The sequence below is a fragment of the Dunckerocampus dactyliophorus genome, chromosome 5 (assembly GCF_027744805.1).
Source record: "Dunckerocampus dactyliophorus isolate RoL2022-P2 chromosome 5, RoL_Ddac_1.1, whole genome shotgun sequence".
Classification (NCBI taxonomy): Eukaryota; Metazoa; Chordata; class Actinopteri; order Syngnathiformes; family Syngnathidae; genus Dunckerocampus; species Dunckerocampus dactyliophorus.
In genome coordinates this window covers 32,460,650-32,487,500 of record NC_072823.1, presented here as the reverse complement: position 1 = coordinate 32,487,500, position 26,851 = coordinate 32,460,650, and the positions used below count along the sequence as shown (strand labels likewise).

Here is a 26,851-nt window from a genome sequence, read left to right as displayed (position 1 = left end):
TTGCTGAAGATAAGCAGACTAAAGACATGGATTACTGGAACCATGTCCTGTGGTCTGATGAGACCAAGATAAACTTATTTGGTTCAGATGGTGTCAAGCGTGTGTGGCGGAAACCAGGTGAGGAGTACAAAGACGAGTGTGTTTTACCTACAGTCAAACATGGTGGTGGGAGTGTCATGGTCTGGGGCTGCATGAGTGCTGCCGGCACTGGGGAGCTACAGTTCATTGAGGGAACCATGAATGCCAACATGTACTGTGACATCCTGAAGCAGAGCATGATCCCCTCCCTTCGGAAACTGGGCCGCAGGGCAGTATTCCAACATGACAACGACCCCAAACACACCTCCAAGACAACCACTGCTTTGCTAAAGAAGTTAAGGGTGAATGTGATGGACTGGCCAAGCATGTCTCCGGACCTAAATCCTATTGAGCATCTGTGGGGCATCCTCAAACTGAAGGTGAAGGAGCACAAGGTCTCTAACATCCACCAGCTCCGTGATGTCGTCATGGAGGAGTGGAAGAGGATTCCAGTGGCAACCTGTGAAGCTCTGGTGAACTTCATGCCCAAGAGGGTTAAGGCAGTGCTGGAAAATAATGGTGGCCACACAAAATATTGACACTTTTGGCCCAATTTGGACATTTCCACTTGGGGTGTATTCACTTTTGTTGCCTGCAGTTTAGACATTAAGGTCTGTGTATTGAGTTATTTTGAAGGGAACAGTAAATTTACACTGTTATACAAGCTGTACACTGACTACTTTACATTGTAGCAAAGTGTATACATATATATATATATATATATATATATATATATATACACATATACATATATATATATATATATATATATATTTTTTTTTTTACTTATTCAAATGTATTTGTTATATTAAGTAAAAAATAATTCATAAGTATTTTTAATATTGTAAACTTTTATATCCTGCATAAAGGTTTTTACTTATTTAAATATTTTGATATTAATTTAAAACATGAATTGAATAAATTACATCAAAAAGGAAATTTGATATCTTTAAAAAATGTCAGTTTTATTATTAATATTAATTTGGTTTTTACTTCTTTTTAATAGTTATGTTGTTGCAAAAATATTTGTCTATATGAAATTTGTTGACTTGTTTAAATACATATATTCATTAATTAAATGCATTAGTAAGTAATACATGAAGTAAAAAATTATTTCATCATAAAAAATGAACTTCCTCTTCCCTGCTAAACGTAGTTGTTGTCAATTTTGACAGAAGAGTTATTATTTTTTGTTGGCAAATTACTTTTTCTGATGCATTCATAAAAATAAGTTGGTTAAGGAAGACCAAGTCACCGATTGGAGAAGACAGACGCCCTCGTTCTCTTTGCACAATTAAGACAGTATGTGGCGAACGGCGCTCTTATTTTGAAGCCTGTTGACGGGTGCCAGAAGAAACGTGCCTCCCGTCCGTATTTTGCTCGGAACTCACACGTGGGCGGGCGTGGTGAAGCTCCGGCTTATGTGAAGAGGCTAGCACTAGCACGCCGTAGCCCGCTTTTATACTCATCTCTCATCAGCTGCTTTTGAAAAAAGGCTGACGTTGCGAGGGCAATAACGAGCGCCGTTTGGTCTCTTCTTTCAAAGACACGCACAGATGACTTGATGAGCACTTTTTAGTCGTCAAACGTAGCTTTACGTAGGGCACAATATTTACAGCGACGGCAACACCAGCATCATTAAATTTGCAGATGACACTACAGTCATCGGACTGATCACTGGTGGTGTTGAAACATCATACAGAAGAGAGGTGGCGGACCTCATAGCTTGGTGTCGTGATAACAATCTCCTTCTCAATACAGATAAGACTAAAGAGATGATCATCGACCCAAGAACAAGGGAAAAGGAGCCGCATAGACCCCTGTTTATTGATGAGACTGAGGTGGAGAGGGTGAAAACCTTCAAGTTCCTTGGCACACACATCAGCGAGGACCTCACCTGGTCTCACAACACCCAACAAATTCTGAAGAAGTCCCAAAGGAGACTGTACTTCCTGAGAAGACTGAGGAAATTTGGCATGTCCACCACAATCCTGAGTTGCTTCTACAGATGCACTATGGAAAGTGTCCTTACCGCCTCCATCACTGTTTGGTACGGTAACTGTACAACACGTGATAGGAAGGCACTCCAGCGGGTGATCAAGACCTCACAGAACATTGTTGGGGCAGCCCTCCCCTCACTGCAAGACATTTATAAAACTAGAGTCCTACGAAGAACACACAACCTCATCAAGGACAGCACACATCCACAACACTCATTATTCACACTCCTACCGTCAGGCAGACGCTACAGGAGTTTGAAGTCCAGGACCACAAGGCTGGCAAACAGCTTTTACCCACAGGCCATCAGGCTTCTCAACGAAGCACTCACACACGCCGCACGCAACACACGCACACACTCATAGCACTTTATTTATTCCATTCCATTCCATTCCATTTTCCTCCGCTTATCCAGGTCCGGGTCGCGGGGGCAGCAGTCTCAGTAGGGAAGCCCAGACTTCCCGGTCCCCGACCACCTCCTCCAGCTCCACCGGGAGGACACCGAGGCGTTCCCAGGCCAGCTGTGAGACATAATCCCTCCAGCGTGTCCTAGGTCTTCCCCGGGGCCTTCTCCCGGCTGGGCATGCCCGAAACACCTCACCAGGGAGGCGTCCGGGAGGCATCCGGACTAGATGCCCGAGCCACCTCAGCTGGCTCCTCTCGATGTGAAGGAGCAGCGGCTCTACTCTGAGCTCCTCTCGGATAACCGAGCTCCTCACCCTGTCTCTTAGGGTGAGTCCCGCTACCCTACGAAGAAAACTCATTTCAGCCGCTTGTATCCGCGATCTCGTTCTTTCGGTCATGACCCAATGCTCATGACCATAGGTGAGGGTGGGAACATAGATCGATCGGTAAATTGAGAGCTTTGCCTTCCGGCTCAGCTCTCTCTTCACCACGACGGTCCGGTACAGCGACCGCATTACTGCAGACGCTGCGCCGATCCGCCTATCGACCTCACGCTCCAACCTTCCCTCACTCGTGAACAAGACCCCGAGATACTTGAACTCCTCCACCTGGGGCAGGACCTCATTCCCAACCCGGAGGGAGCAATCCACCCTTTTCCGACTGAGAACCATGGCCTCGGATTTGGAGGTGCTGAGTCTCATCCCAGAAGCTTCACACTCAGATGCAAACCGTCCCAGTAAACGCTGCAGGTCACAGCTCGATGAGGCCATCAGGACCACATCGTCTGCAAATAGCAGAGATGAGATCCTAGTGCCCCCGAACTGGACTCCCTCGACACCTTGGCTGCGCCTAGAAATTCTGTCCATGAAAATTATGAACAGAATCGGTGACAAAGGGCAGCCTTGGCGGAGGCCAACGTTCACCGGAAACAGGCTTGACTTACTACTGGCAATGCGAACCAGGCTCCTGCTCCGGTTGTACAAGGACTGAATGGCACGTAGTAGCGCGCCACCAATCCCATACTCCCGGAGCACCCCCCACAGGACACCGCGAGGGACACGGTCGAATGCCTTCTCCAGGTCCACAAAGCACATGTAGACCGGTTGGGCAAACTCCCAAGTACCCTCCAGGACCCTTGCAAGGGTGTAGAGCTGGTCCAGTGTTCCGCGACCAGGACGAAAACCACATTGCACCTCCTGTAGCCGAGGTTCGATTAACGGTCGTACCCTTCTCTCCAGCACTCTGGAATAGACTTTCCCAGGGAGGCTGAGGAGTGTGATCCCCCTATAGTTGGAACACACCCTCCGGTCACCCTTCTTGAAAAGGGGGACCACCACCCCAGTCTGCCAATCCAGAGGTACTGTTCCCGACTTCCACGCAATGTTGAAGAGACGTGTCAGCCAAGACAGTCCCGCAACATCCAAAGCCTTGAGGAATTCAGGGCGAAACTCGTCCACCCCCGGAGCTTTGCCACTGGGGAGCATTTTGACTACCCCAGATACCTCAGCCACGGTGATGGAACTGTCCGCGTTCGTATCCTCAGTCTCTGCTTCCTCTAGGGAAGGTATGTCAGTGGGATTGAGAAGGGCCTCAAAGTATTCCTTCCACCGCCCAACTATATCCTCAGTCGAGGTCAGCAGGCTCCCGTCCCCACTGTAAACAGTGTGGACCGGGCACTGCTTCCCCTTTCTGAGGCGCCGGACGGTTTGCCAGAACCTCTTCGAGGCCGACCGAAAGTCGTGTTCCATGGCCTCACCGAACTCCTCCCACACCCGAGTTTTTGCCTCGACCACCGCCGAAGCCGCGTGCCGCTTGGCCTGCCGGTACCCGTCAGCTGCTTCAGGAGTCCCACAAGCCATCCATGCTCGATAGGACTCCTTCTTCAGCTTGACGGCAGCCCTGACCTCTGGTGTCCACCATCGGGTTCGGGGCTTGCCGCCACGACTGGCACCGACCACCTTGCGGCCGCAGCTCCGATCGGCTGCCTCAGCAATGGAGGCACGGAATAGAGCCCATTCGGACTCGATATCCTCGTCCTCCCCCGGGATGCAGGAGAAGCTCTGCCAGAGGTGAGAGCTGAAGACTCGACGAACAGGAGACTCTGCCAAACGTTCCCAGCACACCCTCACTACACGTTTGGGTCTCCCGGGTCTGTCCGGCATCCTCCCCCGCCATCTAATCCAACTCATCACCAGGTGGTGATCAGTTGACAGCTCAGCCCCTCTCTTTACCCGTGTGTCCAAAACATGCGGACGCAGGTCTGATGATACGACTACAAAGTCGATCATAGACCTGCGGCCTAGGGTGTCCTGGTGCCATGTGCACTTATGGACATCCTTATGCTGGAACATGGTGTTTGTGATGGACAAACTGTGGTTCGCACAGAAGTCCAACAACATCACACCGCACGGGTTCAGATCGGGGAGGCCGTTCCTCCCAATCACGCCCCTCCAGGTCACACTGTCATTGCCCACATGGGCGTTGAAGTCTCCCAGCAAAACGACAGAGTCACCAGTTGGGGTGCTCTCCAGCACCCCTCTGATGGACTCCAGGAAGGCTGGGTACTCTGAACTGCCGTTTGGCGCGTACGCACAAACGACAGTCAGGACCCTTTCCCCAACCCGAAGGCGTAGGGAAATGACCCTCTTGTTTACTGGGGATGACTCCAACACAGAGGCACCGAGCCGGGGGGCTATTAATAAGCCCACACCAGCTCGCCGCCTCTCCCCTGCAGCAACTCCAGAGTAGAACAAGGTCCAGCCCCTCTCGAGGAGTTTGGATCCAGAACCCAAACTGTGGGTCGAGGTGAGTCCGACTATATCTAGTCGGAATGTCTCAACCTCTCTCACAAGTTCGGGCTCCTTCCCCGCCAGAGAAGTGACGTTCCATGTCCCAAGAACCAGATTTGGCCGCCGAAGACCAGGTCGCCTAGGTGCCTGCCCTCGACCGCCACCCAAAACGCAATGCACCGGACCCTTATGCTTGCCCCCGCAGGTGGTGGGTCTACGGAGGGGAGATCCCGTGTGGCTTCTTCGGGCTGAGCCCGGCCGGGTCCCACGGGTGAAAGCCCGACCACCAGACGCTCGCCTGCGAGCCCCTCCCCCAGGCCTGGCTCCAGGGTGAGGCCCCGGTATCCCACTTCCGGGCGAGGTGCGGTCTCTCCTCGTGTGTTTATTCATAGGGGTCTTCTGAATCACTCTTGGTCTGGCCCGTCACCCAGGACCTGTTTGCCTTGGGAAACCCTACCAGGGGCATATAGCCCCAGACAACATAGCTCCTAGGATCACTCGGGCACACAAACCCCTCCACCACGGTAAGGTGGTGATTCACGGAGGGGCACTTTATTTATTTATTTATTTATTTGTATTAATGTGTCTTCTGTTGTTGTTGCTTAATTTATTGGTATTTATGTTTTTGATGTTCTTATTCTTTTTCTTGTGTTTTCTTTCTTTTCTTGGGAGATTTAACAGAATAAGATTTTCATTGCATGGTATAACTGCTGTTTTACTATGCATATGACAATAAAACTCTCTTGAATCTTGAATCTCTTGAATCTTGAATGAAGGTGGATGACTTACTTGTCCATGGTTCCAAACAACCACGTGGGCTCCTTGTTGAAGGGCATCCTCATTCCATGAAACTTGGCCATTTTGTCCGCAACCTCTGCTGAAATGTTGGCTTCACTCAGTTCCCAGGTGTCCAGCTTACGACTCTGTCGATACATTTCATTTGTTCTTACAGATGTGCACAAAACAAATATCAGTCAATGAAACTACCAACCATTGTTCCCACTTTGCCCCCATTTTTAACCTGACCAAACATGGCGTATTTCCAAACGAGGGCGACAAGTAGTCAATGAATCCATGATTCCCTGTTACCAAAATGAAGTTATAATATTCCCCAAGGAATATTTATGAAGATTTGATCTGTACGACAAAGCTGCTTCTTAGCACATCTACCGTACTTTGCTTTATTTATATTATATTTACATTGCTTCACAAAATATCACAGTTGCAAAGTGGAAACCTTTCATTTCTCACTGTGGACTAAGAAAAGAATGCTTCGTTGCAGACCTGAAATGGACATGAGTATATACTGTATATAGTATTCCTATAATATGATGGAACCTACCGGCACGTATTGCTCCAGTCGTCCCTGAGGAAAAATACCGTAGAGCTTAGGTCCCAGTTCCCTCTCTGCCAGGATGGCAAACATCACACTCTCCAGCACCATGGCCTCTGCCCCCTACACACATTAGACCAGAAGAAGATTTGGGAACGTGTGAAAAGCTTTGCAGAATAATGTGCTGTCAAATGCAAACGTCATGTGAAGGCACAGTGGGAATTGTTTTCTGCAAAAAATACAAATGATACAGAGCTCCGCACCGACTTTTATCAAAAAATGTCGCAGCACATGAAGGATTTCAGCCGCACGATGCTTTGGAAAGGGACACAAAGAAACACAACTGAAGGCTTTTCTGCCCGTCTTCTCTCCTTTTCCGCCTCAAACACTTTTTAGGCAGCACCGGCCGAAACACTAGATCGCCATTTTCCGAGGGGGTTATGTTCCGGCACCAGCAGTGAACGGCAAGAACTACACGTAATTGATGACACCCACAAAAATGTTTCTTTTTTACACCGCTAGACATGAAATAACACCCCTATAGTTGCTTTTACACTCCTTTTACCCAATATAGTAGACATAATAAGAGAAAATAAGACATAAGACATAGAAAACTTGTTTATGACCTTCTACATACGCTTTTTAACATCAGTAGAGCCCTCTAGACATGAAATAACACCCCTTACACTCCTATTACCCAATATAGTAGACATAATAAGGGAAAATAAAGACGTGCAAGACACAGAAAACCTGTTTATGACCTTCTAAATACGGGTTTTAACATTATTAGAGAAAATAAAAATCAGAGAAAATAAGACATAAGACACATGCTGGTATGTGTTGAAATAAATGTGTTCGGGATGTGTGGACAGGAAGTGAAGTCAGGGGTTAAGAGAAGAGTCTGGTGCTCATCTCAGTCAACAAGTACCGACACCTTGTGGCCAATGCAGAACACTACATTCACTATTTGCATTTTCTACATGTCGCCGTTGCTGCGTTTAGGCAAAAACGTCCTTCGGTGTGCATACGTTTGACTCATGATTGGCCGTATTCAGCCTTCCACCAGCCTGATTTATGAATTCATATATGGGAGGTAGCGAAATTGGAACTGCATGTGCCGAGGTATTACTGTGTATCCGTGACAAGCCCATATGGAGCATCTCCACTTTCTTTTGTGTTTTCCTGTATGCAATTGTGGCAGTGATCTTAAAGGGCTTGTCATGAAATCCTTCATTGATAAAATAGCGTCCCTGTCCATGTCAAACCGATGCGACCGGATATCGCCAGAGATGCGGCTGCATGTGTAGCAGCGTCCTGGATAGATAACAATCAGCCCATGGATTGCAGAGACATGCACCGGGTATCGCAAGACTAGCAACCGCTTGACAACGTGAGAGCCTGGGCCTCACGTTGTGGCACATGCTCTGTAGCGTAGCATGACTGAAGACCAGAATGGATATAAATAGCATCAGCAGTGCGCTAGCTAGTCACCGAGAAAGACTTTCAACACATCAGCAAAACAAACGCGCATTATAGCCATCTCACTGGTCTTATTTATGATGCATTGTGTAAAACTATGACAGGAAAAACATCAAATTAAAAGCACTAAATGAATACAGAAGCCCATATTTCCAAAACTGATGTCCCTTTACACATGGGCAGACTATGCCTCTGGTCATATGACACTCCCTCCTCTGAATCCGTGACCCCAAATCATCCACCAGTGTGGACTGGTAGCACACATTAAGTGCTTTATGTACACTATAAACCGTGCAATCCAGCCTACATCGGTGTTCCCGGCGTCACTCGCTCGCCACGTCAGATCAAAACACCATCGCTGCATCAGACTTCTATCAAAACATGTGACAGTAGCGTCTATTGTGGAAATGCACTACTTCCTGCTACAGCACACTAAGCATCACGGGAAGCAGAGTTCTTTTAGCACAGTGGCGGTTCTAGCAGTTGCCCACGGCGGCATTCTCTGGCGTTATATTTGTCCCCCACCTTGAATGTACTCATGTCCATGAACACGGGCCCATTTTTTAATAAAAAAATAACCATTTTTCCCCACACATCTCATTCGCCACCAGTCAGTCATTTATGCAGAGCTGCAAAAAAGAGCTTCCTATTTTTTTTTGCATGTTTGTCCCACTTAAATGTTTCACATCAAACAAATGTACATTTTTGTCAATAACACAAGTCAACATTTTATGGACTTTTTAAATGAAACTTTTTATTACTAAATCCAAAGCTACATGGCCCTGTGTGAAACATGTTATAAAGCCATTTATAAAGTGTTGGCACTCCAGCCAACCACAGTGAGAGCCATTATCCACAAATGGCCAAAACATGGTGAACCTTCCCAGGAGTGGCCGGCCAACCAAAATGACCCCAAGAGCGCCACAACTCATCTGAGAGGTCACAAAAGACCCCACAACAACATCCAAAGAAGTGCAGGCCTGACTTGCCCCAGTTAAGGCCAGTGTTCATGACTCCACCATAAGAAAGACACTGGGCAAAAATGGCCTGCATGAGTTCCAAGACCAAAACCACTGCTGAACAAAAACAACATGAAGGCCAGAAAACATGTTGATGATCCCCAAGACCTTTGGGAAAATACTCTTGAACTTTTTGGAAGGTGTGTTCCATTCCATCTGGTATTCCAGAAAAAGAACATCACAGCAACCGTAAAACATGGCGGTGGTAGTGTGAAGGTCTTCAGGACCTGGATGACTTGCCGTGATAAATGGATGCATGAGAATGTCCGGCCATCCGTCGGTGACATCGAGCTGAAAGCAACTTGGGTTGTGCAGCAGGACAATGATCCAAAACACACCAGCAAGTCCACCTGTGAATGGATGAAGACTTTGGCGTGGCCTAGTCCAAGTCCTGACCTGAATCTTATTGACATGCTGTGGCATGACCTTTTCATGCTGGAAAAGCCTGTAGCGTGGCTGAATGACAACAATCCTGCAAAATTCCTCCCCAGCGCCGTAAGAGACTCATTGCAAGTTATCAGTTGTTGCTGCTAAGAGGGGGTGGGGGGGCAAGCAGTTAAAAGAAAGAAAAGAAAAGAAAAATCATTTGAAAAGTGCATCAAGTGTTGAGTTGTGTTGTCATTGACTAATATTTACATTTGTTGGATGATCTGAAACATTTAAGTGGGACCAACATGCAAAACAATAAGACATCAGGAAGGGGGCAAACACTTTTTCCCAGCACTGTATGGGCATAGCAGTCATTCGCAACCCCCCCGCAAAAAGTCTCCTCTCCATCCAAGAGGACTGTGGTTTGTAATCATATGTATCTGCAGTGTGTGTGTTCATTAAAAATTTCAGTCTGATTGCTGAAATAGCGAATATTGTGCTTGACGTGAAGGCAAAGCATGTGTTGCAACAAGTGCGCCGCGACCTTGCGCTGCAGCCTCAGTACTTATCTGTCTCCCACAGTGTACCAGCAAAGGCTACGATAAGAAATGCAGACCTGCCACATGAACCTGACAAGCTGGACGTTGACATGAAGGAATTTGGGTCAAATGAAACTGACAATACCTAAAATAGGAGCTATCTTACTGGCATCATTCAGAGTTGCGTAACACTGGCCGCTGTCTGCAAAGGTCTACATTTAAGGTGGGGGTGTCCAAAGTGGGATGCAGCCTCGACCACATTTTTATTACTTTACACTGGTTATCACAAATATTAGACACCATTCACAGCTTAGCATTGCATTTAATAAAAGGCAAAGAATATCAGCTGATATGTTTACAGTCAAGAAATATTAGTTTAAAAAAATGAATCACAAAAATCAAAAGGTGTGTTTGCATGGGTGTGTGCAGGGGGACCTGCTATTTTAAAATAGTTTTTAATTTAGTCCCCCCAAAAAAACCCATTAAATTTATTTAAAGACAAAGCATTGTTATTGTTTATTAATGTCAACATTTCATTATTATAATTATCACTTGTATTTCTTCATTTTGTAAAAATGCTTAAAAAATAACGTTATTTAAAAGAAGTCGTTAGTATCGACATTTTAGGTTTTACTCATTGCATTATGCCTTTATGTCTATTTTTTCAAAGTTTTTGGCTTTTTATTTGGTATAAATTACAAAAATAAAAAGATTTGTGTGTGTGTGTGTGTGCGGGGGGGGGGTTGACATTTTAAAATATTTTTTAATTTGATAAAAAGTTTAAAAAGGATGACATATATTTAAAGCCAAAACCTGGTTCTTGTACATTTCAACATTTCAGTATTCTAATTATCCATCCATCCATCCATTTTCTATACCGCTTCATCCTCATTAGGATCGCGGGGGCATGCTGGAGCCTATCCCAGCTGACTTCGGGCGACAGGCGGGGTACACCCTGGACTGGTCGCCAGCCAATGGCAGGGCACATATAGACAAACAACCATTCACACTCACATTCATACCTATGGACAATTTAGAGTCGCCAATTAACCTCACCTGCATGTTTTTGGGAATGTGGGAGGAAGCCGGAGTGCCCGGAGAAAACCCACGCGCACACGGGGAGAACATGCAAGCTCCACACAGAAATGCCCAAGGGAGAATCCAACCCAGGTCTTCCCGATCTCCAGACTGTTCCTGTATTGGCCAACGTGCTAAACACTAGACCACCGTGCGGCCCTATTGTAATTATTATTATTTTTATTTTTCCATTTAGTAAAGACTTTGCAGGACAACGCTTTTTGTTCAAATAAGTTGTTAGTATCAACATTTAGTATCAACAGCCTTCTGGTGTATTTTTCGCTTTTGTTGGGGGGGGAGTTGGCATGATGGACACGCCTGCTTTGGTTGCACTTGGCCAGGGTCGACCACCTGCTGTGGGCAACCACAGCTCTACGTATACGGTTTGGGGTGGCACGGTCCGAGGTAACTATGAAAACAGGTACTTGGTAATACTGCTTAGAAGTCGCAAGGATTCATGCGGCGCCATCGCTTCTAATCCAAACAGGATTTACCTGGACTAGACTACGCCAGAGGATCAAGGTTAAGTTATCCCGGTACCCAAACCTTGCTTTTTGTACTCCCCAGTTTTCCCTTTCCTCCTTTTTGTACAACATGGCACGTAACAAACTAGTCGGCTTGCCCTGTACTGCATCCTTCTGTGAAGTGGAGGGCCCAAACAAAGCACCCTGCGCATCGTTAACTCACTGTCACAACTTTTATTGGGTGTGAATGCCGAATAACCTGCCATAACACTAACTCTAACCCCGACCCTGTGTCATGCAAAGGCGTGGTTTTATCGTGCGAGACTTGGGCTACGTTGAAATCCGATATTTGATGTGGCCAGTTTCGGTTATTTTTCAATTCATCGCCCGTTTCCCAGCACAGATGCGTGAAAGCTGAGTTCTATCAAGAAAATAGCATCACACCCGACAAGCGGGGCAAGCAAAGTGAGAGGGTGGAGGAAAAGAGGGTTTCAGGCGGGTCACTGGCTGACACAGACGGTCAGAGGAAAGAGCCGTAGAGCGGCACCAGGGTCACTACTTACTTGAACGTGATGGTCATTGTTTGACTGTTGGGATTCCCCTTTATTACAGGACATCTAGCAACAAAGACAAAGCAAAGAACTCTCCATGAATACACGTGAAGCCATCTGCCAGCATCCAAAGCCAACCAACACTGCAGGTCAATTCCCATGTTTCTGCTCATATGTGACCTGTGTTAGTGTGGACAATACACTTGGCTTTCTTTCAAACGCCACTCGGTCTCGTTCATACAGCATGTAGATAGAAATATACATCGTGGAAAGGCAGCGTTTAGCGTGCAAGACTTGGATAAAGGTACAGTAGTACGTCACATAACCTAAACCTCCTTTTACGTAAATTCCACTGAACGTAAAGAATGTATGTAAAGTTTTTGCATCGTATTATGTAAGAAATTCCATATAACGTAAAGCGACAAGTCGGTGCAAGTTCAGAAATTCTATTTGTTTAGCACTTGGTGACGCCTTCTGACGCTTCACACTCTCATTGGCTGATTATCGGGGCACCGCCTACGCTCTCCTCTCATTGGCTGATTATCGGGGCACCGCCTACGCTCTCATCTCATTAACTGATTATCGGGGCACCGCCTACGCTCTCATCTGACTAGCTGATTATCGGGGCACCGCCTACGCTCTCCTCTCATTGGCTGATTATCGGGGCACCGCCTACGCTCTCATCTCACTAGCTGATTATCGGGGCACCGCCTACGCTCTCCTCTCATTGGCTGATTATCGGGGCACCGCCTACACTCTTATCTCATTGTCTGACTTATCCAGCACGTCCATGTTTGTGTGAGACATGCTGCTCCCTTCAACTCCCTTCCTCATCATAGTCGCCCTTAAACTAGTTTGCACACATTGAAAACTCTTAATGTTTTTGCTTCTATTTGTGTTAAAATTACCTTAATCATGGGCCGTAAACCAAGTGGAAGTGATAAGAAAAAAAGGGAAAACTTGTTGATAGAAACCAAACAGGAAATGATCCAGAAATTCTGACGCTTCACGCTCTCATTGGCTGGTTATCAGGGCACCGCCTCTGCTCTCATCTCATTGGCTGATTATCAGGGCACCGCCTACGCTCTCATCTCATTGGCTGATTATCGGAGCACCGCCTACGCTCTCATCTCATTGGCTGATTATCGGGGCACCGTCTACGCTCTCATCTCATTGGCTGACTCATACAGCGTTTGTGTGAGAGACAGGCTTCTGCCTTCAACCTCCTTCCTCTTCGTAGTCGCCCTTAAACTAACTTAAACAATTAAGTTAAGTTACAAATCAAAATGTTGCACACAGCATTATCGTGTAGTGCGTGTGCGTTTGTCTGTGAGACCAGCTGACTCTTAGACTCTTTGAGTCGTGTTTCGACTCAGGCTAGTCCTCCTCCGCCTCCCACTCTCCTCTTGCGTGCTCCTGATGACATCTGAAGACATCTCGTAAGATTGTTTTTGGTTTTCCGTTTTATTCACTTACAGTAATCTTATTTGTTACCTTATTTTATATTGGAATGTTACTCTCCTATGTTTATGCTAACACTTATATTTTCCCACCATATTTGGTGGACTTTGAATATTTTGAAGGGCCAAAGGGGTGAGTTTGAGAAGATCTTGGAACAGATTAGGCTATTTACATGTATTTTACGCTTCGTATAACATAAAAACCCTATAACGTAAACGTTCTTGGAACGGATTATTTACGTTGTAGGGGAGTCTACTGTACTCACCCATGTAGGCAAAAAGTTCTTCTTGGCATTTGACAGCGCCTTGCCGGAGGTACCAGCGCAAGCAACATGCCCATGCACACAACAGTAATTATTGCATGTCAATGTTGCTCAAAGTCTGGCAAATAAAACTCCAAACATGCACCTCCAAAAGTCATTAGGGCTGACGACAACATACCAAATAGAGTTTGCTCATGGAGCCCATGCCAAAAGCCCGACCCTGATGAAAAGCCGGGGTGCCCAAAGTGCAGCCGTGGCCCATTTGTCATTGCATCACCGCAGAAACAAAATCAAGTAAAAAAAAAAAAAACAGCAAAAAAATGGTCAAAATAGAGCAAAAGGCACTCTGAGAAAAAGCTAAAATGTTGAAGCCAACAACCAATAATAACACAAAGCTTTTCACTTTACTTTAAAAACATACATACTTAAATATTGATACATCCGATACCAGCTCTTCATGCTCAAATCAAAATATCAATAGTCCGAGCCTGGCCCTTTAAGAGGAATTGTCTGCACCGCCAATCATTTTCTGCGTCCCGATTGGCTGTAGACCGTTGTCAATCCATTGCCTTTGTGCTGCATCCATCGCTAGTTTGCTTGCTAGCTCGCTGATGAATGTTCGGTTCGAAGGACAGCAGCAATACGTTTTAACAAAGATACAAAAACGCAACAGTACCAGGACGGACAAGCACCGTCACAGGAGTGAAATACACATGCGTGACTTCTGTAGGTTCAGCGTTTGGAGAGAACAAGTGAGAAATGTGAGAAGATGTTAATGTCTGTCTGAGAAAAGTCTTTAAAGCGTATGGTGAGGGCTTTTACAGCCTTAAAACATACTGTAGATGATAGTTGGCTACTGGGCGCATTTCAATTATTGCGGGCTAATTGGGAACCTATCCCCTGTGATAAGCGAGGGAACACTGTAGACGACTTTTTAAAATTTACAGTTTACAATTTAAAAAACCCCCATAAATAACAATTTATGATTAGAGTTATCATTATTTATATTTTTTCAATTTCAATTTTCTAGTGGTTAGCATGTTGGCCACACGTCACAGTCTGGAGATGGGAAGACCTGGGTTGGATTCTCCCTTGCATGTTCTCCCCGTGTGTGTGGGGGGTTTTCTGGGTACTCCGGCTTCCTCCCACATTCCAAAAACATGCATGTTAGCTTCATTGGAGACTCTAAATGGTCCATAGGTATGAATGTGAGTGTTTGTCTATATGTGCCCTGCCATTGGCTGGACACCAGTCCAGGGTGTACCCCACCTGTCACACCAAGTCAGCTGGGATAGGCTCCAGCATACCCGCGACCCTAATGAGGAGAAGCGGCATACAGAAAGGATGGATATATTTTTTCACTCAGTAAAAAGGCTTTAAAAAAACATTATTTAAACGACAAAGCTTTTTGTTATTAGAAGTTCAACATTTTAGCTTTTTTCTCGTAATATTATGCCCTTTGGTGTGTTTCTCCTGGGTTTTTTTTGGAGGTGTAAATGACAAAAATCAAAAGATGCTGTGTGTGTTGGGGGGCTTGATATTTTTAAATATTGTTTTCATTTAGTAAAGTCTAAAAAATGACATAGATGTAAGTTTCAAGACAAAGCCTTGTCATTACTGGTATCAGGATTTCATGATTGCAATTGTCATTGACTACATTTGTTCACTGAGTAAAATGTCTTCACAAACATGACACACATTTAAAGACGGAGCCCGCACACTGCAGCCATCTTTACAAATGCGTGTGACGTCGTGCTGGTGCTCTTGCCAGGTCATCCTAAGCGAGCAACCGTTCTCAATCGCGCTTACCTGGTCAAATAAAGGTGGAATAAAATGTAAAACAAACATGAACAAGCTGCATTTGTTGGCCGCGTGAACGACATCAGGCATCCATAGCCCCAGATAATACAGCGTGGGGGTCCAGCACACATTCTTTAGGAGAGGACCGGGTTTCTGGACCACCAGCAGCTTGTTGAACGCTAACAATACAAGCACGTATCAAATGAATGTACTCATGGCGTAATATCCCGTCCACATATCTCCCTTGCCAAGAAACACTGGGCTTTGTTTAATCGTTAGTAGCTTAGAACGCCAGCAATCAAATCAATCTTATTAGCTTTACTGATGAAACAGCACCACGGCACGGCTGCAGTTACCTTGGTGAAGATCTCCATCAGTCTTCCTAGCCTGGCAGGATTGGACACGTTCACGTTTATAATCCTTTTGTGTTTCATAGAAGGATTTCATGAAGTCATTTGAACATTTTAAGCGTGCCTCGCCGCATTGCGGCTTTCCAAAAATCCAGTTTGTTGCTGAACACGGCCCGTTATTAGCAGAAAAACAGGCATATTGAAGGAAATTGTACTTATTCCTGGCCTGAAAGACGCATTCTCAAGCAGTGGCTAAATGACAAGGCAAAAGAAGCTTTCTAATTGTGAATGTATTCTACATTGGCCACTAGGTGTCGGTCTTTGGAGAGACAAGGGTCAGAAAACGCGGTTACAGCTGGTTTAAATAATCTCTCAACAGGCACAGTAATAATAATAACACAAGCTACTCTTGGGGCCATGACCCCCGACAAGTTGAAACGCAAAACTCAACCTCTGATGTCACGTCCTGTTCTCCACACGTCTGTCCACCTGCCATTACGGTCATTTGCTGTCATACACACGAGGCATTTTATTCATGTCTTATTTTGTCTTATTATGTCTACGAAATAGGGTAATAGGAAGTGTAAAGGTGACTATAGGGGTGTTATTTCATGTCTAGAGGGCTCTAATCATGTTAAAAAGCGTATTTAGAAGGTGGTAAACTGGTTTTCTATTGCTTTTACAAATAAGGAATCCCACTTGAGGGAAATTCACGTATGTGTCTGGAAGCAAATAACGGTGATGAAGGGGGGATCGGTGTATTTGTGAGTAGCAGAAGACAACGACTGTGGCAGTCAGCTTTGGGGTAGAACGAGTACTGGACGCACAAGAAACATACTTTTACTTCCAGGTCTGACAAACGCAAAACGTTGATCCACTCATGAAATAGCTTGGACGCTTGGAGATTTCGAGGTGAAACAAACAGGAGAGGGGTTTCACACTTGGAACTCTCTCCACCAGTGCTGGCAGCCATGGTTGTGCTACGTGACTGTGTTATGTCTTTGTATTAGTCTGAGATTTCAGACATCTCATACTGTAGCGTGCTTTTTGTCGTGCTCAACAGGGAAGAAGAATGCCCAAGGCATGCTCCTATGCGAAGCCCAGGGGCAAAGAACACATGCATGTGCAGCCGTGAACGTACATGGCTGTGTAGACAATGGCTAACACGTGTGCAAACACACTACAGGTGAGGTACGCAAGAGGTAAGTTAGCACACAATAACAATGAACTCGCATTCTTTGTGAGTAATGACAAACCCGGAACCTTCACGGCTTACCAAGCGCCTCCAAAGCATGCTGGGTAGCCCATCAGCAACTTCCCTGGACATACTGTATTAGATGTACAAAGACATGAATGTACGTTACCTTTGACACCAGCGCACACTTACATGGAGCCCAGGACGCAACATGAGTCGTTTTCTTTAATGGCACATGGCTGCATTTATATCAGGGGTGTCCAAACCTTTTCCTCCAGGAAGGGCCGCATCGTGACAAATGAAATATGCAACTTTGCCACTTTGATATTTTGTAAATATGCAAAGAAGTGATATGTATGATACAACTAGGGGTGCAACGATTCGTTTTAATAGCAATTCAATTCATGCCACAACTCGTGGTCGCAATACGATTCAAGAACAATATCGGTTCATTTTGAACGATGCCACCCAAAAGGATCCAGTAACATTTTAGCCAAAAATGCAACCAGTGTGACTGTGAAATAAATACCTGGATAGCGGACAGTGCAGGTGAAGTTGTTTTTTGGAAGGGGGTGAGGTATAAATGATGAATAATGCTGACATACGTAAGAATAAATGATCAGTGAGCACCAAAAATGGGTTACAACTGCAATAGAAAATCAGGATGAAGAGGGGGTGGTATAGCTTGCCGTGATGAATGATATACTTGAAATAGTGCAATCCAAACCTGCACTTTGGTGAGGGACATCCTGCAAAAGACCGTGGAATGGTATCTTCAATTAAACTTTCTTACCTGTACGGGCCGATTCCTTTTTTTTGTGCCCATAATCATCCTAGCAGCCAATTGAAAGAACGCTGCAGCAACTAGCAAATGATGTGGCCTCCTTGTTCCTTTCGCCCCTGAGAGGGTTGGGGTGTGTGCTCCGTCTTAACAGAGACACTGAACAGGACACCGTGGGGTGGTGGCTTCATGATAAGAAGCTTCGATCATGATGACAGCAAACAGATACTCTGCACGTGAAGTGATGGCAGACGGCTGCAGCAGTGTAAGGAAAACATGGTCATGCAGCAGAAGAATACATAAGAACAATTGGTCAACAAAAATGACGGCTTCCCAGCCTTTCCTCTCTTCTCCGTCCTCCTCAGCACAAGCAAGTGTGCGCCATTTATTGCTTCCTCGTACGTTTTGACCTGGACACGCCACGCTGGATGATGACATGACTGAGCATCGCTGCCACTTGACGGTAAACTACCAGGCGTACAAAACCTCCTTACTTTGCATATTGTCCTCATAAATGGCACTTAAATAAAGACAGATGAGTTAAATATGAACGCTGAATGAAGAAGAAAAAGCCAATCAACTGTATTTCACAGGTCCACTGCAACCGCAAGACCATGACGTCACAGACACACACTGAACGTCTTCATCAATCAGGAAAAATGCAATAAAACACACATCCATGTAAGCTGTCAGGAATGAAATCTTGCTAAACACACACAGATGCAGTTTAAATATAAATCGATGAATCCATCTAGGGAATGAATCGTGGCACCCCTAATTATAACTTTTTGCCCACCCTATTTTCTAAAAATGCCAACTTTATTTTGTTGTGTATGACTTCAAAAAATGTCTTTAATGTATCATATGCTACGAAAGTGGTGTTATTTTTCCTCATAATATTACAAGCTTATTCTCAAAGTGTAACTTTTTTCTTGTTAGAACGTGACTTTTTTTCTACCCTTCACGCATTCAATCCTAGCCGTTTTTCAAAAGGCAACCGCTTCCGCAGCGGCCATTTTACACCATTTTATACTGATCTTTCCAGGCCCACAGAATGTTGTGTAAACATGGAAACTGCCATCTTTCATCAAAAAATACGTGTTTCTACCTTTTTCTGTTCTTTAGTAATCAGCAGTAGAACATAGGTAAGTTATCAGTTGACAACTAAAACATTTGCTTTTGTGCTCATCTAAACAACATCTAAACAACTATTCCACAACACAAAAAAGGGCTTGTTTTACATCAAAATAACAGTTGATTTACAAATACAAACACCTTGAACTATTTACAATTTTCACATGTGGAACTAAACTGTGTGTGTGAACGTGTTTAATATGGCCACTCGTCCGTGCTCTTTCACTTCCTCCTTGCTGTCAAGTGTGCTTTTATTCATACTGAGTTTTTATCAAAACTCACTTCTGCCAACTGGTGGCCGTTTTTATGCCTAAAAACTGCTTTAAAAGTGACATTTTTTACTGTGCAGTTGCGTCGTCGCCTCTTTTTGGGAAAAAAAAAACGTACGTCTTTGGTATTGAATGAGTTAATATTTGGACTTTATTTAGTAAAATCACAGCTGCTTTTTTTTAAAAAACCATTTGTGCAGTTGTTTTTTTTCCCTTTCCAACTATTTCAACTTTACTCTTGTCAATTTTCTTCTCATAATTCCAACTTTATTGCCGTAATAGTTTGACTTTATTTTTGCCACATTATAACTTTTTCTGCAAAGCAATTTTCCAAAACATGCCAACGTCATTTGTCGATTTCTCATAATATTACAAGCATTTTTATGCTTTATTTACTTTGTTAGTGTTGCAAAGTATCACATTTATGTTTTTCTTTCCTTTTTTAGTTTTCTTGTTGAATGATATTTTTCGAAGGCGACATTGGAGAGGCTCAAAATGGAGCCCACTAAGATTCCGGAGCAGCCAAGACAAACCTTAATCTCATCTGCGCGGCAGACTGACATGCTGTGTTGCCGAGCGGCAGCCCCGAAACCTCGAGCATTTAGCTTTTTTGGGAGGGGGGCGGGGGGGATCTTTGTTAGTATTCTGCCGGTGTCTGTTGACAGCAAGTGTAAACACAGGGTGACCGTGCAATGCTTCGTTTAACGACACACAAGTCAAGCTTCAAGCAAAAATCAGTCACAAGTATGACTGACAAAACAAACGCCACATTGTAACAAGACAAAGCATTCCCGCTGCTGGCTTCTCATCTTACTTGACGGCGTGAAGGCAGAGAAAATGCAAAGGCCAGAAAAGCTCCTCCCACCTGTAGGATGGCTCCGTAGAGGCGCAACAGGACGCTCCTTGGCTCGTCCCCGACCGTGTCCACGCCGTCTGGGAGGCTGCAGAGGAAGAGCTTGTTGCTCAGCCCACCCCTGGAACAAACATTCACACATGATTAAGACAGAAGCCAAGCGTGTCCGAGCGCTTCGCACCAGCGAGGGGCACAGAGCGGAAAATGAAAGGATGCAACTTTGCCACTTTGATGCCCTTAGCCCTCGTCTTACCCCTCATCCCTAGTGGTGTCCCAATTCTCCTTAAACCGAGGGGTAAAGGGTAAGTGCTGTGGGGCACACACCCCTTGAAAACAAGTGTGGTCACTGAAACGAAGGGGTAGGTGGAGCTACAACACCTGCTGAGAAGATGGAAGCGCGGAGACTGAAAGAAACACATAAATAAAAGTAAGCTCTCCCCGCTCCAGAGTGTGCAGTGACGTCGGCGTTTTCCAATCTAATCATTCACGTCACGCGGCACATCGCAGTGAAGTGTGTTTGCTGTGAATCATAGCCATGGTCCCTGGCCCCCTCCTCCCGCTCCACCGGGAGGACACCAAGGCGTTCTCAGGCTAGCCGTGAAACATAATCCCTCCGCGTGTCTTAGGTCTGCCTCAGGGCCTTCTCCCGCACCAGGGGGGCCCGAGCAACCTCAATGGGCTCCTCTCCATGTGAAGGAGCAGCAGCTCTACTCTGAGCCCCTCCCCCCATCTCGTAGGGTGAGTCCAGCCACCCTACAGAGGAAACTCCTTTCAACCGCTTGTATCCACCACCTCCTTCTTTCCATCACGACCCAACCCTCAAAGCACCTCCGTGAATCACCACCTTTTGGTGGTGGAGGGGTTTGAGTACCCGAGTGATCCTAGGAGCCATGTTGTCTGGGGCTATATGCCCCTGGTTGGGTCTCCCAAGGCAAACAGGTCCTGGGTGACGGGCCAGACCAAGAGTGATTCAGAAGACCCAATGAATAAACACAAGGGGGGGAGGGGAGGAGGGGGGCAAGCATAATGGTCTGGTACCTGGTTCTATTTTTCTTACCATCACTCTGTATTTGTTTTCAGCACACTCTTACTATGCTACTCTTACTATTATTGTCCTATTTTTCCTCTCGTAATATTTTGACTTTATTATTATTTTTCCCCAACCTCATTTTCCAAAGATTACAACTTCATTCTTTTTTTTCCCTCATAATATTATTACTATAAAGTAAACTTTTTTTTCCTTTTATATTTCAGTAACTAATATAACACCATTATTCCTCATAATATGACTTTATTCTCGTGAAATGACGGCTTTTCTTCTTTTTTCTCGTAATATTTTGACTGTAATGAATGCGCATCATGGGACACACCTGCAGCTCGCTAGGACAACACAACACAACACTTATAAAAAAAAAAAAAAAAGCTCCAACAAGGTTTTGTGGTTTTCGATCCATGCTGTCAGCATGTACCTGTAGTAACAGGTACATTTATGATACTTTATGATTATGATACGTGTCATACTTCTAGTATTTGGGAGCTTCCATCCTAGGAATGCAACACAGCAGTTGCAGCAGCTCCAATATGCAGAGCTACCTTTCACTCTGCATTGTGAGCAAGTGTGTGGTGAAGCCAGCCGCTAGCCGACGTGGGGTGGACAGGCGAGGGGTCACCACGGGGTCACCGCAGTAACATAGTTCTTGGGCGTAACAATGTTGATAGCAATAATAACCGCAATGTGGATAAGTGCAGCTCACATGACGTACATTTTTGGAGTTTTTTCAGACGGCTTTCTAGGTGGAACATGTGCGTCCCGTTACGTGGGTTCATCAGCTGCCTCTTTTTTCTGTTTTTATAGCTTCAGAACACACAGAAGCGAGAGAGACATGTGTTCATGTCTCACATAAGGATTGCGGATGATGGGCAGTGCCCTTAAGCAAGCTTTAGTCTAGCCAGCTGTCCAGCTGCTGGTGCTTTTCGACTTACAGCCGCTCTCAGTCCTCAGCTCCCGCCTGGAACACTGTGTTGGCCGACAGGGCTCTGTGCTTACGTAAATGGTTCATGCCATAGGTCACTAACAGGACTCTTTCACTCTCTTCCGGCGTGCCCCAGGCTCCAAGCTTATTTTCACTCTACACGCTACCGTGAGGACCAATCATCTCCAGACACAACGTCCATCTTCATTTTTATGATGATGATGTACAGCTCCACCTACGCCGGGTGCTCAACTTTGGACTGTACAGTTGACAGTTTTGTACAGTTTTCACATTTGGAACTCAACTAGGTGTGTGCACTCGTGTGCACTCGTGTGTGCGTGTGTTAGGAGTGGGGTGAAATCATTGATTCTTGGAAAAAAAAAAAGAACAAAATACTGATCACAAAAAAGCTGTATTGATAATTGTTTTTTGAATTGTAATCGCATCGAATCGTGCAATGGCCAGAGAGTCCCACCCCTAGTGCGCCTGAGCACGCGTTGAAACTTCCTCACGCTACACTCCTCCACACTCTCCCACTTCCTCCCTCCTGTCATGTGTGATTGTTCCGTCCACATGGTCCCTGCCAAGCTCTTATCAAATGCACTTCCGCCACCTCCAGGCTGTTTTTATGGCTTCAAGTTGCTGTGAAATACACTTTTTTTTTTTTTTTTTTACAATTTTCATTCTAGTTTTGTGTTTTCAGCTCCAATAAATAACTCTGAATTGCTCATTTCACTTGTTGTGGGGGGCACCTTTCAGCTGAAGCACAGTAAACAAACACTTCTCCAGGTAGATGGTGGACTTGCTTCAGTATATTTTCCATCAGAACAGCAGTCATGCCAAGATGTTGTGTTGCTGCTGGATGTTCACGGTATCCCAGTGACGCTGTAAGGGTATTGTCATTTCCAAAAGAGGAAGGTTTAAGACACAAATGGACGAAGCAAGTGCAGAGAACGAGAGACCCATGGACGCCTTTGTAGTGATCATTTTGAAATGGCCGCAGAAGTCCATCACAGAGTTGAGAGATGTCTTTAAGCGCGTTCTATGGTGACTCTGCTGGAGGACAACTTTCTGTCATCAAGTGAATAGACATGAACATTTACCGGCTATATATATATATATATATATATATATAAATACAGTCAAACTTGTCTATAGCGGCCACTAGAAGGAGTCTGCAAAAGTGGCTGCTATAGACAGGTGGCCTCTATAGACAGGTTGGCGTCCAGTTTGAATGTTGACCAGTAGAGGAAAAAAAAATTTAAAAAAGGGGGAGTGGGGGGGGGGGGGAATTTTTTTTAATAATAATGTTGACCAGTAGAGGGCACTGCGGACTGCGGATAAAAGTTGGAAGGAGCAAGCAAAGCTTATTTAATCCTACCCCTCATCAGTTTCACATCAGTTACAATACATTTATTCACCTCTTGTTCTTCCAAGTGTACTTTGTAGGTCTACATGACAATGTAGTGCAATCATAGCCAAGGTTTTTACTTACTAAAAGGAAGCTAGAGGCTTAATAATAACTGATAGAATATATCCACCACCCACAGAACAAAGCTGTGCTAGTAATGTCTTACGCTTGTTTTTCATATTTTACTTTTTATACGGCAGAGTGTCATTACAGCTTTAGTTCATCAGGAAGTGACGGGAAGTGACGGTGGGCGTCCCGAGCAGGAGAGCTAGGCTCAGTGCTAGCTGTGAGTTTGGAGAGAGTTGGGAAGTGTGTTTATGTTGGCGTGGATGTAAAGTCCTGCAGTGTTCTCCGCTGTTAATAAAGCCATTAAAGTGCATCGGCGACGTGAGTCTCTCCTTCCCCACAACAAGCGGCATTACAGTATTGACCAGTGCACACCAGGAAATAAACGGTGTCATTTCTTACAGGCATTGGCTGGACAGCTATGTAGTGGGGCTTGTTTAACCTTTGCCTTGTGGGCAAGCAGGAAGGAGAGACGATGCTGAGAGATGTGTGTGTGTTCTGAGCTGCTGTCTGGTGGCCGCGTTCAATAAATAAAGTTGGCAGAAGCAACAGGAGAAGTTTCCTTCTTTGCTTCGGAGCTGAATAACACTGACAAGTTAACAGACTAGTAGCGAACGGAAAAGAAGACGGCTTTGTTTGTGTCGAATACAGAAGATGAGGACTTTGATGGATTTGTGGATGAGGATTGATGAAAAATAACGTGAGTACATTCGAAAATACTTCAATTAAGTACAACCGAACTCAGTTTTGCTCCCGCTGCCGCATGCATGCTAGCATATGTTTTTTTTTTTTTTGTAGCGTCGCTGGGAGCACGTCCTGTTCCCAGCATACTTTGCGGTAATGTTTTGGTGCAAATGCTCTTAAAGTTACATGTTTGACCAGGAAATAGCAAGCTCAAAAGAAGATGGCTTTTTTATGTGGAACAACTGACAGTTTGTGTGGATCTTGTGAATGATTGTGACTGAGCTAGGACTCAGTAATTAAAGTCTACACACGACGGCTTCATTGATTGAAAAACGAAACTTTTCCGTGCATGAAGCTTCTACTTGAGTTGGTAATTTGGCCGCTATATGCGGTCAGATATTGACCAAGGGAGACAAAATGGGTGGCCGCTGGCCGCGTTGGACAGGTGACTGCTCTACACAGGGTCTATAACATGTACATTTGCTGCGGGGGATTTTTCAGTGGCTGCTATAGGCAGGTGGCCGTTCTATAAAGGTGGCCGCTAAGACAGGTTTGACTGTATATGTGTTGAAATATATATATATGTTGAAATATTTATATATATTATATATATTATATTTATAAATATTTTGACTTTTTCTCTTGTTATATTTTGACTTTATTCTCATAAAAGTACAGTTTTAAATTTTATTTTTGGAATTATGACTTTATTACCATAATATTTGGACTTATTTTGATTTATAACTTTAACATATAACGTAAACCTCCTTTTACGTAAATTCCACTGAACGTAAAGAATTTATGTAAAGTTTTTGCATCGTATCACGTAAGAAATTCCATGTAACAAAAAGCCTGTCCGTGCAAGCGACAGAGAGACTAACAGACTACACTTGGTGACGCCTTCTGACGCTTTACTCTCTCATTGGCTAATGATCAGGGCACCGCCTACGCTTTCATCTCATTGGCTGATTTGTCCAGTCCGTCCATGTTTGTATGTGAGCTCCATTCCTCATCGTAGTCGCCCTTAAACTAGTTTGACCGCATTGAAATCTCTTTTTAATTTGTTTACTTTTCTTTGTGTTAAAATTACCGGAGTCATGGGCCCTAAACCAAGTGTACTACTATTATGTGTGACTGTTTCAATGCAGTATTATCATTGTGATCACTATCATAGTTCATCATTTCATTACTACAATTATGTGTGACTGTTTCAATGCAGTATTGTCATTGTGATCACTATCATAGTTCATCATTTCATTACTACTATTATGTGTGACTGTTTCAATGCAGTATTATCATTGATATCACTATCATAGTTCATCATTTCATTACTACTATTATGTGTGACTGTTTCAATGCAGTATTATCATTGATATCACTATCATAGTTCATCATTTCATTACTACTATTATGTGTGACTGTTTCAATACAGTATTATCATTGTGATCACTATCATAGTTCATCATTTCATGACTACTATTATGTGTGACTGTTTCAATGCACACCAGGAAATAAACGGTGTCATTTCTTACAGGCATTGACTGGACAGCTATGTAGTGGGGCTTGTTTAACCTTTGCTTTGTGGGCAAGCAGGAAGGAGAGACGATGCTGAGAGATGTGTGTGTGTTCTGAGCTGCTGTCTGGTGGCCGCGTTCAAGAATAAAGTTGGCAGAAGCAACAGGAGAAGTTTCCTTCTTTGCTTCGGAGCTGAATAACACTGACAAGTTAACAGACTAGTAGCGAACGGAAAAGAAGACGGCTTTGTTTGTGTTGAATACAGAAGATGAGGACTTTGATGGATTTGTGGATGAGGATTGATGAAAAATAACGTGAGTACATTCTAAAATACTTCAGTTAAGTACAACCCAACTCAGTTTTGCTCCCGCTGCCGCATGCATGCTAGCATATGTTTTTTTTTTTATTGTAGCGTCGCTGGGAGCACGTCCTGTTCCCAGCATACTTTGCGGTAATGTTTTGGTGCAAATGCTCTTAAAGTTACATGTTTGACCAGGAAATAGCAAGCTCAAAAGAAGACGGCTTTTTTATGTGGAACAACTGACAGTTTGTGTGGATCTTGTGAATGATTGTGACTGAGCTAGGACTCAGTAATTAAAGTCTACACACGACGCCTTCATTGATTGAAAAACAAAACATTTTCGTGCATGAAGCTTCTACTTGAGTTGGTAATTTGGCCGCTATATGCGGTCAGATATTGACCAAGGGAGACAAAATGGGTGGCCGCTGGCCGCGTTGGACAGGTGACTGCTATACACAGGGTCTATAACATGTACATTTGCTGCGGGGGATTTTTCAGTGGCTGCAGGTGGCCCTTCTATAAAGGTGGCCGCTAAGACAAGTTTGATTGTATATATAAAACATCAGCATCATCATCTGTTTTAATGTGTGTCATGTCCTGGGTATAATGTGCAGTATGGGGAATAAAAGACAAGATAGGCAGGTGCTGCGCACCAGGGAGGAGAAGGAAAGAGTGATGTCACACGCCAACCTGGG

The 26,851-nt window shown here is 44.7% G+C and overlaps 1 protein-coding gene across 3 annotated transcripts in view; it reads right to left on the bottom strand.

The window, feature by feature from the left end:
• chka (choline kinase alpha) overlaps positions 1–26,851 on the bottom strand; it is a 56,092-nt gene that overhangs the window by 24,822 nt on the left and 4,419 nt on the right. The window contains exons 2-5 of one of the 3 annotated variants that reach the window (XM_054775933.1): positions 20,219–20,327; positions 12,114–12,167; positions 6,613–6,726; positions 6,060–6,193 (exon numbers count right to left, since the gene is read on the bottom strand). In XM_054775933.1, coding sequence (XP_054631908.1) covers positions 6,060–6,193; positions 6,613–6,726; positions 12,114–12,167; positions 20,219–20,327 — 411 coding nt within the window. Of the gene's footprint in view, positions 1–6,059; positions 6,194–6,612; positions 6,727–9,341; positions 9,608–12,113; positions 12,168–20,218; positions 20,328–26,851 lie in introns of those variants that run through there. The other 2 variants (XM_054775934.1, XM_054775936.1) reach the window with 2 other exon arrangements.